The sequence below is a fragment of the Pogona vitticeps genome, chromosome 2, assembly GCF_051106095.1.
Source record: "Pogona vitticeps strain Pit_001003342236 chromosome 2, PviZW2.1, whole genome shotgun sequence".
NCBI lineage: Eukaryota > Metazoa > Chordata > Lepidosauria > Squamata > Agamidae > Pogona > Pogona vitticeps.
In genome coordinates, this window is record NC_135784.1 from 135,652,394 (window position 1) to 135,669,877 (window position 17,484).

General features: G+C 45.5%; 1 protein-coding gene across 17 annotated transcripts in view; it reads right to left on the reverse strand.

Moving 5' to 3' along the window:
• The window catches only part of TMEM94 (transmembrane protein 94), a 100,524-nt gene continuing 83,040 nt past the window's right edge, over positions 1–17,484 (reverse strand). For 16 of the 17 annotated variants that reach the window (XM_078386046.1, XM_078386043.1, XM_078386042.1 and 13 more), the window contains 9 exons: positions 15,884–16,073; positions 13,964–14,041; positions 12,086–12,171; positions 10,375–10,456; positions 8,661–8,821; positions 6,499–6,593; positions 5,771–5,864; positions 4,637–4,807; positions 1–2,960 (listed from right to left, as the gene is read on the reverse strand). In XM_078386046.1, coding sequence (XP_078242172.1) covers positions 2,888–2,960; positions 4,637–4,807; positions 5,771–5,864; positions 6,499–6,593; positions 8,661–8,821; positions 10,375–10,456; positions 12,086–12,171; positions 13,964–14,041; positions 15,884–16,073 — 1,030 coding nt within the window. In that variant the 3' untranslated portion in view covers positions 1–2,887. The remainder of the gene's footprint in view (positions 2,961–4,636; positions 4,808–5,770; positions 5,865–6,498; positions 6,594–8,660; positions 8,822–10,374; positions 10,457–12,085; positions 12,172–13,963; positions 14,042–15,883; positions 16,074–17,484) is intronic. The other variant, XM_072990553.2, reaches the window with a different exon arrangement.

A 17,484-nucleotide genomic window follows, 5' to 3' on the forward strand; every position in this document is an offset into this window, starting at 1 on the left:
TAGTGTATCAAAGACAATCATTTATTGCCATTCATATTAGGTGCTCTTTGTTTCTTTTTATACAATTTACAAGTTTTAATACAAATCTATTTTTTTACATACATCCCCAAAAACGTTTTAAATATAAAATATACATCATTTAAAAACAGGTTGGTGGACTGAATTCATTCCTAAAGCCATGCTCCACATTTTGTTTTGTTTTCCCTTAAAGCCCTGGCTGGCCAAGAAAGTAGACAGGGCAGCAAAGGCCTTTCACGAGGCTGCCCTTCAAAATGGCTCATTTGCTTAGGTTTTGAGTCTTGACTGAGTACGGTTCCAGAGGGAAAACTGTCTTATCAAAGTGCAGAGAGGAAAATCATTTTAGAGTGATCAACCATTCCAAGCCAATTAACTAAACAACAGTGCCCATTTGAGCAAGGCCACTGCCTCACTCAAGTTTTTCCCCCTTGGATCACAAATCTAAGGACATTCCTGTGACAAAACAGGTATTTCAGTAATGGGGAAGAGGAGAGACAATTGCTGAAAGGCGGCCTTGAGAATTAAGGCAAATCATGCCTGTTTTCCAAAGCAAATCCATCCAGCTTCCAAACGCAGAGAAATGCCTCTGACGCAGCCCAACCTTAGCCTGAGATGCAAACTGGGTTGTGGGCTAGGCCAACCCTAGCCAACTGAAGACAACAACAATTCTGACCATAGGAAAAAAACTGTCACTTGTGTGATACCACAAACTGCCCCAAGGGGTTTGTACAAAACCTAACGTGAAGACCACAAGCATGTAACTGTGTACTGGAAACACTAACGTTGGAAAGAGAAAAGTTACATTTAAGATCTGCAGACAACCTGTTTTAAAGTATGAGAACAGGCTGTTGAAAACCGTGGCCAAAACTGACTTGAGCTGACTTATACACCACATGTTTTGAGAACACTGATGTGGGTAGAAGACTTTAAGAAACATTCCTTGGCAATGTACTACAAACCTCTTAAAGGCTCTTAGTTCAAGTATCAGACAGAATAAGACCCGGTGATGTTAGTCGGGGGTCATTACCTGTGTGGACAGACAAAAGGACTCCTCACTTCCACGGAGGGTGCCTTCACTTGAGCCACAGCCAGGGCCCATGAATTTGCTCTCCAGTTGCTTCAGAAATAAAAAGAGTATTCAACAAATTTGGAAACAAGCTGCTGTGATGGGCCAATGTTTTGACTTAAAGAAGTTGAATTGGACTGCCTAAGCCAGCCCTCCCCCCCCAAGCCAGCCAGCACAGTAAGTGTCCAGGGAGGATGATGCCTGCAGCCCAAGACATCTGGGAAGCCCCAATGGAAGCTGGCGAAGACAAAACCCAGAGCATGATGGCCCTATCCAGGAGCCATGAATAATCAAGGCCACTTCTTCACAGTATCCCAAAATACTTGCTCTGAACAACTTTTCCTTGTTTAGTGCATCTCCCAATATCAAAGTGTTTTATTGGGGAGAGGGGAGAGAAAGTAGCAACATCCTGCTGAAGAAAAGGCTGCTCCTTATATGGCCCCAAAACACGACAAGGTGGAAAAGAGAGGCCGGCAACCAGCAGAGGTAGTAGTTCTGATTTCCTTCCTGCCCAAGGAACATCCCTAAAAACAGCAGATAAAGAAGTGGAAGGATTCAGAAAGATTTTAAGTAGACTCCTCCACCCCATTGGACAAATTCTCACCTCACCCTGAACTGTCTTTTAAGTATTTAAGGGAACAAACCTCAGGATGGTGTATTTCTGGGTTCTCAACCTGACCAAACAGAGGTGAGGTCCCAAACATGCCCCAGAGGCAACGGAGGGTCTCGACCTACTGGGCCATCCAAGTTTCAGGTCCAGTTTGTGGATGCCAGGCAGGAAAAGATGTGGCCAATCCCACCTGCCATTTCCCACTGAGAACAACACCCAAGAAGCGGGCTGTCTGCTGAGGCACCCTTCATGGAAGAAAACAGAGAAGTCATTTCAGAGAGAGATCTGGCCCAAACCTGCTTCACCGGGCAGTTTGTCCTCCATGTGCATTTCAGTGCATGTATCATCATCATCTCCTATTCCCTGGCCATTCACAGTATTTATCAAATGGGGAGCGGCTGTGCAGATGTGAAAGTGAGTGAGAGAGAAAAAGCAAGACACAAATTCAGCCCTTTTAGTAGTGAAGTCGCCTGGCGGCAAATGGAGTGTGTTGATACAGCCACAGAAGTGCTGCTTTCCTATAAGGGGCCTGACTGATCACACACTTGGCATGCCAGCAATCTTCAGCTGGGGATCCTGGCTGCAGAATCACCCCCATCACTCTAGCGTGCAATTCTTCAAGCACTTCTCCCAGACCGACTGCAACCTTGCTCCCCTTCCAGAAGAGGGCACTCCTATTGGTGCCAATTTAAGAGAAGCAGCCTTGGTTACAGGGAATTGCAGCCTCCTGGGGGTGGGGTGGGGTGGGGTGGCTGAATCCCCCAAAGCCGTCAGAGACAAGAAACATTACCACACACGAATGGAGGCAACCGTTGACAGGGAAGTCAACAAGGCAAGGAGGGTGACCGTCGAAAAGTCCGATTAGGAAAGGCTGGGGAACCAAGATCAAAATGAGAATTCCTTGCAAGACAACACATTCCTGGATCCAGGCCAATCTGCTGGATTCCAAGGAACGCCAAGGGAAGAGGTGTTCAAATAAATAAAAGGAGGAGCCGCCGTCTGTGTGCTATCAGTGCCATCGCCCTGTTACGGAAGCTTCGCCAGAGGTCCTGCGGAAGCCCTCTCCCCCCACGCGGCTGGTCCTTCTCAACCCTTTCCTGCCGAAGGGGTTAGCAAGGGAGGCCGCTCTTCTTCCCCACCTGTGGTACGAGGCCATGTGAGAAAGGAGCATGCAGCTGTGCTGTCGGTGGGGATTAAAATGGAGAATTCATGCCCAGCTTGGTTTCAAACTGCAGCTTCTGCCTCTTCTGGTAACGCACTCGAACTCTACATCAGGGTGTGTGGGGAGAGGGGAGGGAAAAAGAATAGAATAGAAGCAAATGAGAGGGAAAGGCAAGGACAGATCGTCTCAGTGTCTGATCTACCCACGTTGTAAAAGCAAGTTCAGTTCACATAGTGGGTTGGTCCGGCCCTTCTCCTCAAGGTGTCGTCGAGGGAGTTTTGGGGCCCTTGGAAAATTTATCAGAAGTTCCTCAAAATAGTAAAGACAGAAAAATGACTTCTCTTTGAGATCATCAACAGCCAGAGGTGTTGCTCCCACAATGACTGGGAAATCTGAGGCATTTCAGCCCCCAAAATAACCCTATCCAAGCTCTTGTCAACATCTGACACAATTCTCCCATGGTGCAATGAGTACATTCATTATAGGATGCATGCACAGTCTACACAGACTTCAGGGAGACCTAATATGTCTCCCCAATCCAAATGAATGGAGTATCTGATTTCAAAAGCTCTACAGAAGCTTTTGCATCAAACCCAGCTATTCTGTGATTTTGGTGTGTGCGGTCAAGTTCCACTTGACTTACAGAGATGCTAACAAGTGGTTGAAGATACACGAGATATTTAAGGAGTGTTTTTCCATTGCCAAACACACTGCCCCCCCCCCCAGTGTACTTTCCCTGGCCATGTGGGGATTTGAATTTAGTTCTCCCGAGTCCTAATCTATCACTCTATCTATCCCCTACACCAGGGGTCCCCAACCCCCAGTCCACGACCCGGCAGCAGTCCACAGCCTAGGCAGGACCAGGCCATGGACACAGACCTCCTGACCCCTGAGTGACACGCCCCCCCATGAGTGCAATATTTTTGACTCTTCAACTTTTTAAATTGTTTCTGTGACCATTCATTGCCCTACAAACATCTCCCTTCCCGTGGCATAAAGCTGTAACATTGGATCTATGTATTTTGAAACATTATTGCTGGTATGTCTGTTTATAGCAAAGTCAACAGTTTCCCCTTGAAATACCTTTTTGACAATCAGTATTTCAGCCCCTGCAGCCTAGATTCTTTTCAAATTAAAAAAACAAAACAGGTTGGATCACCCATTCTCCTAAAGAGAACAACAGAACCTCCATGTTTGGCCATCTCCTAGTTTCCAAACTGAGAACAAGCAAGAGGGGAATACTCAGTCTGGCAAAAGGGACTGATGCCTAATGGTGTTCAAACCACCATCCTGGGAAGCCGTGAGGAATGCAGAAAGGCTGGCACTTATTTCCCTATCACTATGATGACAAAGAAAACCGTTCCGGGTATGGGCTCCTCTCCTTGCATAGCATTCCTTCCAGGGAATAAGTCTTGCTTCGCACATCAGTTTAATATGCTAATGTGAAAACAAAGTCCTTCTCTTTCTCTTCCTCCTGATCCCATCGAGATTTGACCTAAAACCACTCAACTGTTGGGGCGGGACTGTGGTTGGAAGAACTAATCATCCATCAGGTAGTCTCGATTTATATCTCATGCCAGGTGGTCCTGGGATAAGCCATTCCCTTTCAGCCTCAGTATCCTTACTCTCCATCATCTCTACCATGGGAACAAGGACGATGCTGAGGCACTTCACACAGACATTGTGAGGATGATCTAGCTTGCATACAGGAGATGCAAGGAGAGTCGTGGAAACCTTTTATCACACATGCTAACAAGGCCATGGGACAAGGTTCCCTTACCTGATTTCATGGAGTTTGACCACCTCATTGATGATCACAACAAGGATAAGGGAGAGCAACCCCAGCAGCCAGGAAGCCATGGGAATGTCATCCATTTGGTAGGTCACAGGAGATTCACGGTTAACCCAGAGTGTCAGATCCAAGAAGGTCTGGATGACCTGACCAAGCAACCTGTCATTTAAAACAGAACAACCACACTTGGCTGATGGGGCCCACAGACAGGAGGTTTTTGAAGTCCCATCCCAGGATTCTACTTCTCCATTTTGCCTTTCAGGAAGCGAATGTGTTTCCGCGAAAATAAGACACGGTCTTATATTCATTTCTGCTCCAAAAATGCATTAGGGCTTATTTTCAGGGGATTTTTTTTTCATGTACAACCGTCTACATTTATTCCAATGCAGTCATGTCATCTTTTTCTGGTTGCTGCACAAGGGTAGAGGGTGGGGTTTCACTTCACTGGGGTTTATTTTGGGGGGGTAGGGCTTATATTACGAGCATCCTGCAAAAATCCTACTAGGGCTTGTTTTCAGGTTAGGTTTATTTTCGGGGAAACAGGGTACTAAAATGGCATCTGTCAAAAGAGGAAGGAATCCCCAAAGGCAGTGAACGACTTCCACACATAACATAGTGTTGGGTCATATTACGCCAGTGGGCTAGATGTACAATTTTCTAACAGCAAAACTGAGAACCCAAACAGGACAATGTGTCCCTCCTGATGCTGTTGGCCTGTAACCCCCATTAACCTTAGTTAGCCCAGCCCATGGGAAGAAATGCTGGGAGTTGCAGTGCAATGATATCAAGAGGGCCACCCTTCCTCCATCCCTGGGTCTGAAGACTGGAATATTTGCACAGTCTGGGTCAAGGGCCAAGCCAGAGATTTTTGTGATCCCTGCTGAAACAACAGAAATGAGGTATTTGAAATTAGAGGAAGGATGCTGTGGAAGGGAAGCAAACAACAGAAAGAGGAATGGAGAGTAAGATAATGGAGGGTAGTATCAACGCTGGATGGCATAAAGGAGAAGCTCAAGTGGAATGAACACATTTGAGGCCGAGGAAATGAATGAGAAAGTTCCAGAAGGCTGACAATAATTCCAGCTGCACTGAATCAGAAAGAATCCAACACAAGATACTCACACAACAATTACGGTCAGAGTCCACCAGAAGTTTGTAAAGGGGCTTTTCTTCCACAGTGGCTTGGTGCGATGGACATGGGTGACAGATATAAATACTGTGAAGGAAAAACAGCATGCTTCTTCACCTGAGATGTTGCCACAGACGTACAGAGGAAGCTACACAAGTGTTTAAAGGGAGAAAGGTTTGTGTACCTTGTGCTGACTAACAGCGGCTAAAAGGGGAGGCGGTAAGCCGCATCTCGGCTGTGTGACTGGGCAAGCTATGTTTGTTTTCTGAAGACTAGAATTCTGTGAACAGTTTTTAACATTCTAATCGGGGATGGTTCTGAGGGAAGGGACACAGCTGTGCCCACACAGACACATGGAGCCCCCATCTGAACCCCACCCCTAGGAATACCATGACCTAGTGGAAGAAAACCCTACACACCTGAAGTGGCAGCATCCCCTCCTCTGAAAGAAAAGAGTGGATTAGCAATTGTTTGGGCTGGTCTAGGCCGGAAGTATACCGAGGGCCTTCCAGTTCCATGACTATGAAATCCATCTCTATGAAAAAAGTTTCCATAGGCAAACTCACTGTATGGCATTTTCTCCCCGTGGGGTCCCTACAGAGTGTGTTTGACCAGAACGAAGTGGCTGCCGAAAAGTGTCCTGACCAACCATATGCAAGTAGAACCTCCCTCTTCCCCAAAGCAAAGGCTGCAAAGCAATACGGCATGGAAACCCCTTTACCAATGTGTAAGACAATCATTCCAGCTGTAAACTTCTGGGCCAGGAGAAGAATGTTGGAGAAAGAGCCAAACCAGTCAGGGGGTGCGGCTGCATCACTAAAAAAAGCAAACGGAAGGACATCATGCAGGATGGGTCAAGTTTAAGGCCACAAATGAATTCTGTCTGAAGAAACGGCACACAAGGGGCACTAATTTAGCTACTTGTGAGACTGTTTTTCCTACTAACTCAGAGCATTAACACCAAGGTACGCATTCTCTACTATCTGATACTCTCTATCTACACCCCTCCCTAGTGCCAGACCTATGGAGACAGATCCAGGGAACTAGCTAGTGGCCATCAGCGATGTTACAGGCATCATCTAATCAACAGCTGTAATCATACAACTAAACCTATGCCCAAAGCACACAACAGTTACAGCAAGGGAGAAAACTGCTGAGTGGCAAAGCCCATATGCTGGGTCTGAGACCGCCTGCTATTGTCATTTCAGTGCTCCCTCCTGTGAACTCCAGCAAGACCTACACAATCTAGACTATTTTAGTTTGAGACCTTTGATAATGATGTAACTCTACAGTGCTAGGGTGCTGGTGGCTTGTTATTTATTTATTACATCAACACCTGGCCTTTCAAGTGCTGAACTCAAGGCGATATGCCTGGCCCTCCTTCTCCTCTCCATATATGATCAACGTCTTGTTCCATTCAACTAAGTAAGAGGTAGAGTCACGATTATGCATGCCTCCATAAGAGAAGCTCACACCCAAGAAATGGAGCAAGGGATTCTCCTGGCCGTCTTGGTGCCAGGCACTACCCTCAAAGGTGGCATGTTTCTGGGCCACCTGCTGGATGCTGGCACAGAATCCTGGAGTGGTTCCATTTGTTTCCAGAGCTTGTGTCTCAGAATGAGGTGTTGGGGAGAATGGCTGTTTTGCCTCTTGGATTATGTGGTGTGGCAGATTTCCCTCTACAGTGGGGATGAGAAGTATGAGCTTTTTGGTATTCATTGGACTGCCAGAGGGCCGCGGTTGCATAGCTCTCGTCTTCATAGGAAAAGGCTGGTGGAGATCCAGGGGATGAGGAATCATCCCTGTGTTGATGATGCTCAGTGTTAACTCTCCTAAACTTGCCTGACTGACACTTTCAACAAATTCTAGGCAGTCTGAAGAAACTTCAATACATTGCCTTTCAGCTGTCAAGGACTGAATGGGGGTCAAAGATCTGAAACTTAATTTAGATAAGGCAGAAGTACAATTAGCTGAGGGGCATTCTGAATAAAAAACGGCACTTGTTCCTTGAAGAATCCAGTCCACAGCTCTGGAGTACTCATTGTCCCAGTGCCATTTTAAAGGGTCAGGGAACAGCAACTGCCTCTGTTTATTAACCCCTGCCTTGTGTGCTCCATTCAATGTGCGAAGCCTGCCATCGGTGAGACTACTAGGATCGGGCCTTTAATGTGAATACCTACTCTTTTTGAAACCCATATGGAATGATCTTAAATTATAGCTTGGTATGTACTATTAAATATCTTTTATTGACATGTACATTTTATTCATTGGCTGGGCACTGCCAGTTACTTATTTTTTGTATCCATTGTTGTTTGGTCTGGTTACTTGTCTCATGCCTTGTTTTCACCCTATATACCTACCCTCTCTCCATCTCTCTCTCTCACACACACACAAATATACCCAACTTCTGTAGCCGATGTTCTGTTAACCTTCATGGAAAGCTATACATTTGCAAAACAAATACTTTTTTAATGAACTCCATTTCTAGTCCTTATCAAAAGCTGCAAATATCTAAAAAGATTTTTAAATAAGATTAGAATCCAGAGTGGACTCAGCAGAGGCTAACAGGGATTAATACTTTCTATACAAACGGCAGCTCCTTTCCTGTGTCTCCACAATCCCAGCTACGTTTCCCCTACACACTGAGTAGCACCAACCTGCACTTTATGACTTCCCACCTTTCTAGCCCAATCTTTGGGGAAAATACTGGAACAGTTCAAATACCAGAAAGATCCAAATCATAGTGCGTTCTCAAAAGCCATGCTAAATCGTGTAGATCAGTCCCACTCGCACTGCTTATTTGTAGAAAGAAAGGAAGCTATAAATAAAACAAATACAAAACAAACATACACTTGGAAGCTTCAGTAGAGACTTGCCTCTTACCTGCTCAGCATGATGGAGGAGCAGCCTGTGACATTCACGGTGAAGGCAGACGAGTTGAAGTGTGTGCAGTAATCTTGCAGCATGTAGCCAAAGCAAGCCAAGCAGGAACAGATGGTGAGGCTGAATTTCAGCAGGAAGCAGAAGAGGAAGTAGTGCTGAGTCTGCAAACAACGCCAGGAACACCACCGTTACTTACAGGAGTCATATGAAGGCTGTGACTGGCTTGGTCCCACTGCTCCTACCTAAACCCCAGATTCACCCGTGGTGGGTTCAGGGAACAAAGCCCATTTGCCAGCCATCCCAAACCAACGAGGGACTCTTCTGTGCCGCCTCCCTAGGCCCAAACTAAACGGTGGCAGGCACCAATGGATGATGCTGATCCGCATCCATTTTCAACCCACAGAGGAACTCCAGGACAGTCATTCTGTGGATGAAACAGCTTCTGCTAATGGGGGTGGGACAACTAACTCCCCCCCCAAAGAACTGAGCAGGGGGGTGAAGAAATAAGGCCAGGAAACCCTGGAGCAGCTTTTCAGATGTCACAAAAGGTTGCAGAAGGGACAGGAAGGAATGCCCCATGGCAGCGATGGTGAACCTATGGCACGCGTGCCACAGCTGGCACACAGAGCCCTTTCCACCGGCACGCAAGCCATAAGTCGCCATATCACTACTCCCCGCCCCCCCCCCCACGCAGCCAAACCTAAGCAGGCGGCTGCAACCGTGGTGCTTTTCCCCGGACAGTTGGCAGGTCAGGACCTGGACTTCAGGTCAGGGGGTTCAAAAAATGTTCCTAGGACCAGCTCAAAATGAGTAACAGCACGTACGCCAAATCGCAACGAAACCTTCCAGATGACACCAGTGACTTCATGCAGCTACTGAGAGAAGTCTAGTGAACAAGAATGGATCCTGCAGAAGCTCAGAAGCTATCAGCTGTCAAGCAGGGCAGCAGCTGCTCAGAATCCCACTCTGGGACTTGTTTCCTGGGGGATCAGTATCGTATTTGGGCATTTCCAGGTAAGTCCTCACTCTTGGACTTGTTTCCCAGAGTGAGGACTTATCTGGAAATGCCCAAATATGATGCTGATGCCCTGGCTTGATTCCTGCCGGGCAGCCCAAGGGGTTAACAGGGTTAGGGTATCAGATCCTGCACAGATGCTCAGGAGAATCAATGTGGTCGCACACCCACTGCCCATCTTCTAGTGCAAATTGTCTAGCAGGGCAATTAAAAGGATCTGTGTCTAGAACCTGAGCCAGAAACCGGACCAAACCTGGAAGCTTCCTTTCTGGAGTTAACAATCCCTTCTAGGCAATCCTGAGCCTACTCATGCACATACAGACACACATGTTGCTTTAGAAATAGACAAATCAGGCATGTTAAATGCACACAGGTTTATGATGTACCATTTAGTTTGGATCCCAGTTTGCTGCAGAAAGGGAGAAAGAGACAATTTTGTTGCAATCACCGGCCAGCAGCAGAGCTGCCTCACTGGCCATGGGGTGAAGAAAGCAGTAACCGGTCCAAAAGCTGGAAGCCACACAACTCCGCATGCTAAAGATCTGGTAAGGTTAGGAAGCGCAAACTAGAACTCACACACAAGTCTTGGTCCAACCCTTAATATCATCTGGCAGCAGCTGATCAGAAAACCTTAATATTTTCTGATGCTTCTTCACACCCTAGCTAACTCCTGTCAAATCAGAACTTTTTCTCCCTTACCTTTTTAGGAATGGAGGTCAGATTTTTCCCCGTGGCCATAGACATGATGGAACTATGAGGAGGTTTGCCCAGGAGGGACACACTTGGAAGAGACAAGACTAGAGTTAGTGAGGCATAGCAGGAAACTTAAACAACGACAACAACAACAACAAAACAGAAAGCAACTGCTGGAGGATGCTGCCTTACATAAGGCCAGAACACTCACCCATCTGCAATGGTTATCTTCTATCATACTATTCACAGCAGTACTGTGGGCAACACGTGGCTTACTAGATGATGATGCTGGGCTGCCAGTCCCATCATCCATTCCTTTGCCAGCAAAAAGAACGCATTCCTGGAATAGTCTCCCTAGTAACTGCAGGGCAACGGGAATTCCGCTGAATTTCTGATCCCACCCTCTTTCTTCCCCACCCTATCCAGGTGACAGTTACTCCGCTGCCTCCACACACACACCTTCCCAGAATCAAAATCCTGCCGTACTTCCCGGTTTTGCCCATCCTAACTGAGCAGAAGAGAAGACAACAAGCTTTCCAGTGACAGAGGGTTTTCCTGGCATCTGAACAGCAATGGGAGATTGGGACAAAAACCATCCTTTGAAAAAGGTGTGTTTGGGATTGAACTTCAGGAGGAACTGATGAAGCAGATTATAAAGGTGGCAGGGGTAGACCCTTGGTCCCTTGAGGTTTCCGGGCAGAGGTTGCTGAGCCATCAGTGGGAGATGGATTAGCCCTGAATTTCCTACACTGAGAGAGTTTTAACTGGCCAGCATATAAAACCCCTTCAAGTAGACAATTCTCTTTCTGACCCTTGCCCTGCCGTCTCCTTTCCAGTTTACAGCATCTCTGCTATTATGTTATGGGCTATGACATCACATCCGACTAATGGAGACATTAATAATATACAAGAAATTCAAAGAATGGTTTACCATTGGCACCCCCACCCCCAGTGAGCTTCCATGGCCAAGCAGGGATTTGAACTCAGGGCTGCTGAATCCTAGTCCAGTGCTGTATACACTCTACGGCACTGACTCTGAAGGGATTGGATCTCCCTTCTGTTAGGAGAAGATTAAATCTGTCCACTTCCTAAGGAAGAGCTATCTCCCCACACCCATGTGCATACTTCCCGCCCTGCCCCCCCATATGATACCAAAGGGGCCAAACGGACTGGCTTTATTTGCAACTCTTCTTTCAGCCCCAAAACTTGGGGGCACAGTTAGAACTGCCATCAGCTGAATGTAAACAGAAGACATAACCATTTAAATAACTGTCAGAGATTCAATTTCTTCGTCCCTTTGGAGAATGAATCAAGATGTACAACATCCGGACAGAGAAATGCTGGAAACACTTCCTTGGGGAAGCAGTCCCACACCAGGTTTATGATGATGAACCAAAGCAGCTTACCTAATCTATTGGCTTCCTTGGGCAGAGAAATCTGTACATTGACACTAGGAGACGGGCGCCGCAGTGGTACAGCAAACTCTGCCCACAACAAGGGTTTGCACCCAGCGCCCTCTAAGACCAGCCCGTATAGGCTCCTGGGCATTATGGCCCTCAGAAAGAGCTGTTGCTATGACAACAGCTCAAGCAGCCTCCAACATAACAATCAGGCCTCAGTCCCCCTTGTGCCCCTGTCGGGTTTTTGGAAAAGGAACCGATCCCCAGTCAAGAGCCCCAGAGAGAAGCATGCTCATGGATCACGGGCAAAAACGTACCTTAGGAGTGGGTAGCAGAAGCAAGAAAGCCACAAAATGTCTGTGGTGCTGAGAATGGGGGGCAGCTGCACCAGGCAAGAGAGGAACTAAGCAAAACACAACAAAAAGTATGGTCAGCAGGGAGACTGGAACCCTCTGGGTGTGTCCCCCGGCAAAGCCACCCACGTGTTTCACAGACACAGGAAAAAGCCCAGGGAAAAGGGAAAAGCCCCAGGGAAGGAGCCTTGTGTCCCTGGCTTCCAAAGGGAACCTCAGTCAGTCCACTCGAGAGAGGCTGTAACAGTTCCTCTCCACCTTCCCTGACACTGCATGAAGATCTCTGCACATGGAAAGGAGGCCAGGCTTGGAAAATTAGTTCACAAAAGACATTTGCTACAGTTTCAAGGCATCACCCCACCAAAGATGCTACCTGGAAGGTTTAAAAAGTAACTAGTACTTTCATTTCTCACAAATTATTGAACTATTTGTTTTTGGTTACTCAAAAATTCCGAACACCTCAGGCACCAAACACACTCTCCTCCCATCCCACATCGCTGCTCCCTGAACGCTCACAACAGAAGGTGAGGCAGCATCATGAGGCAAAACGCAAAATGGCCTTGGACCACAGCGTATTCCACCTCACATACTCCCCACAAGTACAAAAATCAGTGAAACATTGCGATTACACAAGAAAAAGTAAATCAAATTGGAATGTAACACATGTCCTTATAAAATGGAACTAATTCAAATTATTTGTGTATCTCTAACCAGGGGCTTCCAAACTCTGAGGATGAAAGCAGAAAGGAAGCCTGGGCCAAGCAGTTGATGCCATTTATTCCTGAAAAGACCGACTGGTGGGGCAAAGAGTTCATGAGTTTCCCTGTTCTAAATGTGCTGTTATTTGTTTGTTCCAATGTTTTAAGATTATCAAACACTGCGGTGTTATGGCAGGAAAGTGGCACATAAATGCCATCAATCAAGCAGGGAGAAGTCAAGAAGGTTAAGCTGGCAGCTGCTGCCATACACAGAATGTGGGGAGCCAACAATCCCAGTTTGCTTGGGCTTTGTTATTAAGAAAACGATGCTTTCATTCCCTGGGATTGGATGAGCATAATCAAGCTACAGCCCATTGGTTCTTTCCCTCCAAGAGAATTCTGGAAGTGACCAAAATAGTAAGGAGAGAAACTATCAAGGAGCAACTCCTCTTTATAAAGGGCAGAACTAAATCTACACATACAGCACAGAATTCCATAGCCCAGGCATCTTTCTATGAGTGGCTTTTAATTTATTAAAAGAGAGGGAGGGAATTATTTTGTTTATTTTTGGAAAAATATTTGGGAATTCTGCATGGGGCAGGGCAGGGGGCTACCATAAGGCCAGTCTCTGAAATGCTTAGAGGGAAAAAAAGTCACAAAAATTCTAGCCAGATCTTCTAAGGGTTAAGGATAGAACAAAAGCTTCCTGCACCAAGTCCTGTATTTATTTCATCCTCCCCCACCCTGCCTCTGGGTTCCTTTGCTCCTAAATTCATATTCATAAAACCTTTTTTCCATCTGTTAAAAAAATTTACCTCTAAATCCCTTCTACTTTTCCAAGCCCAGGCTGAGAAAAACCCAAACACTAGAAAACCTTAATTTTGAGAAACAGAACAAAATTAGGGAAGGCAAGTACACACAGCCTTCCATTCACAGTTGATTCCAGTATCTGGGAGAAACAGATTTAGAATTCAATCCAAAAGCGCACCATTAAGATGTTTGGGGGTCTTAGATAGGCCAAGCCCAGGGGCACGGAGACAACGAAGATCGCTGACAAAGGAGCGCTTAACCTCTGTGTCCCTGTTCCTTGCCGTCGTCCTTTCCTTCCTCCCAGACATCCACTTTGTCCTTCAGCACAACTCACCTGGATGATGACCAGAGCCAGCTGACACTGTAACAAGAAGAGGAAGCACTTGCGGATGCCATAGGTTGCGTGCCTGGCCTAAAATAAAGAGCATGTGTTATTAGGCGCAGTGAAAACTAGGAGCAAATTGGCAGACATAGCCCTTTCTGGCCACGTGCGAGAGGCCTACTGAGACCTACAGTCCCACCATAACTGGAAGGCCCCAAGTGGTTTATTCTTGATCTACAGCACACAGAAGCTGCTACATGAAAATAAACATGGACACGGATGCCAAGTCACAGGAGACGTCTCCAAACAGAGACTATTTATAATCAAGGATGCTTTGAGGGGATGACTAAATAAACCAGTTCTTAAAATTGATCAATATTTAAATTGTGATTAAGATTTAAAAGGGGGGGGCATTCCAATGTATCAGTTACCTTTGCAGCATCAAAAAACAAAACAAAAGACTCTCTCACTCCCTCTCTCTTTAAAATATTTTTATCTTTTTAAAAAGAACCTAAGGCAGCTAACATCATTGAAGATACAATATTTAAAAGCTAGGAACAGTAGGCATATGAATGTTTAAAAATAATTAAACAAGTATTATATCAAAAACGGTAATAAAATCGATGCTAAAACACATTTAAAACTACATTTTTGACATATACAGTTATATTCAGACACTTCTATACGTTAGATACAAGAGAGAATGAAATGAAAATTAACCCAGACTGAACTGGAAAGATACAGATTGGGTTTTTAAAAAATTGCCAAGTTATTACAGATGCTAAAATGTCACAATCATCAATACTTAATTCAGAAGGGAGATCAATGGTGAAACAGCAACTGCTTGTATCACCCCTCTAGAGTCATAGAGTTGGAAGAGACCACTGAGGCCATCCATTCCAACCTCCCACCATGTGGGAACATCCATCAAAGTACTCCCAAGAGATGGCCATCCAGCCTCTGCTTAAAAACTTCCAAAAGAGGAGACTCCACCACCCTTCGAGGCAGCCTATTCCACTGCAGGACAGCTCTGTCAGGACATTCTTCCTAGTGTTCAAATGGAATCTCTTTTCCTGTAGTTTGAAACCATTGCTCCGTGTCCTAGTCTCTGGAGCCCTGGAAAACAAACCTGTCCCCTCTTCAGCATGGCATCCTTTCAAATATTTAAACATGGCTATCATGTCCCCTCTTAACCTTCTTTTTGTAAGGCTAAACATTCCCAACTCCCTAAGCCGTTCCTCATAGGATATGGCTTACAGACCTTTAACCATTTTGGTCGCCCTCCTCTGGACATGTTCCAGGTTTTCAACATCCTTCTTGAATTGAGGTGCCCAGAACTGGACACAATACTCCAGGTGAGGCCTGACCAAAGCAGAACAGAATGGTACTATCACTTCCCTTGATCTAAACACTATACTCCCATTGATGCAACCAAGAATTGCATTGGCTTTCTTGGCAGCTGCATCACACTGCTGACTCACGTTCAGCTTGTGGTCTACCAAGACTCCTAGATCCCTTTCACAGGTCCTGTTGTCTAGCCAGGTGTCTTCCATCCTATATCTGTGCAGTTAATTTTTTTTCTGCCTAGCTGTAAGACCTTACATTTCTCCCTGTTGAAATTCATGTTGTTAGTTTTGGCCCAGGACTCTAATCTGCCAAGGTCATTTTGAATTTTAATCCTGTCCACTGGGAAATTAGCAACCCCTGTTTGCAAATTTAATCAACATACAGTACTCTCTATTCCTTCATCCAAGTCACTGATAAAGATGTTGAATAACACGGGACCCAGAACAGGACCCTGAGGCACCTCTTTCCAGGACGAAGGGGAGCCATCGGTGAGCACCCTTGCGGTTCATTCAGTCAACCAATAACAAATCCACCCAACAGTAGCACTATCTATCCCACATTCAAGAACAGAACAAAGGCATTTACCTGCTCTATAAGTCTGATGATCCCAAGAGTTTCTTCGGGATAAATAGACAAGGAGCAGGAGAGGCTGTTCAGCTGGCCAGAGAGCTGTAGAGGAGTGAGCTCCTCAGAGATATGAGTCATGTTAGTGCTGGTGGCATAACCAAACGTTTCCCAGGAGCAGCGCGAGGGATAAAGAGGGTCCAGGGCTATGCTGTTGGATGAAAACATAAGAGAGAATAAGTCTGGTTATACCCACCAAAACATAGCAATGATCAAAGACAGGGAGATGTTTTTGAAGACAGATAAATTATAGGTCAGTGATAGATCGGAATAAGGCAGCTTATACCCTGCTGGGTAAGAGGCAGTAATGCCCTCTCACTGTCAGTAGCTAAGACATCAATGGTGGGAAAGAAGCACGTCTTGCTTTGGGGCACCTGCTGAATAATACTAGAGAAGAGGATACCAAAGCAGACTAGGCTTTGGGCTGATCCATCAAGACTTTTCTTATGACTTTCTTGCCACTCACATCAAAGGAGCAGCTCAAGTCATTGCAATGAGATGGAAAACATAGCAACTGTGTGTTTTCCATCTCATTGCAATGAACCGGAAAATTCATTGCAATAGAGGAAGTGCTTTTCTTCCTCTACTTTAAAACAAAAAGAAATGTTTTTCTTCCTAGGTAAAGGTTCCCCTTGACATTTAGTCCAGTCGTGTCCGACTCTAGGGGGCAGTGCTCATCCCCGTTTCCAAGCCGTAGAGCCAGCGTTTGTCTGTAGACAGTTTCCGTGATCACGTGGCCAGCACAACTAGACACAGAACGCTGTTACCTTCCCACCGAGGTGGTACCTATTTATCTACTCGCCTTTTTACATGCTCTCGAACTGCTAGGTTGGCAGGTTTCTTCCTCTACTTTAAAACAAAAAAACAAAAACAAACCAGGTCAGGCCACAGTAAGTCAAGGTGCCCTTATGACCGGTCATAACAAAAATAAAACAAACAATTCGGCTAGAAAAGTAATACTGTACCTTTCCAACTGTACGTTGACCCAGTAATTCACTTTCTGGAAAAAATGTACACCCTGTCCTTCCATATTTACTTTTAAAGTAGTTAACAAATAATACAAAGCTAAGACAGGATGTATGGCTACACAATTCAGTCCTCTTATTGCTTTTATGAACATTGCAGATTCTACACACACGAATTCTGTATATTTTTTGTGCTGTACATTTCCTGGCTGGTGTACAGTGCTTTGAAATCTTTAGGTGTAAGCAGTTTATAAATGTTTCAAATAAATAAATAAAATACCAAACTAAAATACATGGATCTAAATTCAGTTGTTAGTGCCAACTAGACCAGTTGCACTGAAAGCTAAATTTATACACATCCTCTTAGTTCAAGGAACAAACTATAATTAGACTGTTGCTGCTCCCAGACTCTGGAACTCCCTCCCACTGGACATCAGGCTAACCCCATCTTTGCTGTCCTTCTGCAAATAGGCAAATACCTTTCTCTTCAAGTGGGCTTTCCAAAACTGGTTAATCAAGGAAATTTTAAAGGGATTATTGTATTCTGTAGTTTTACATGTGTTTCTAATATTGCTCATAAGTTTCAATATATTTGTT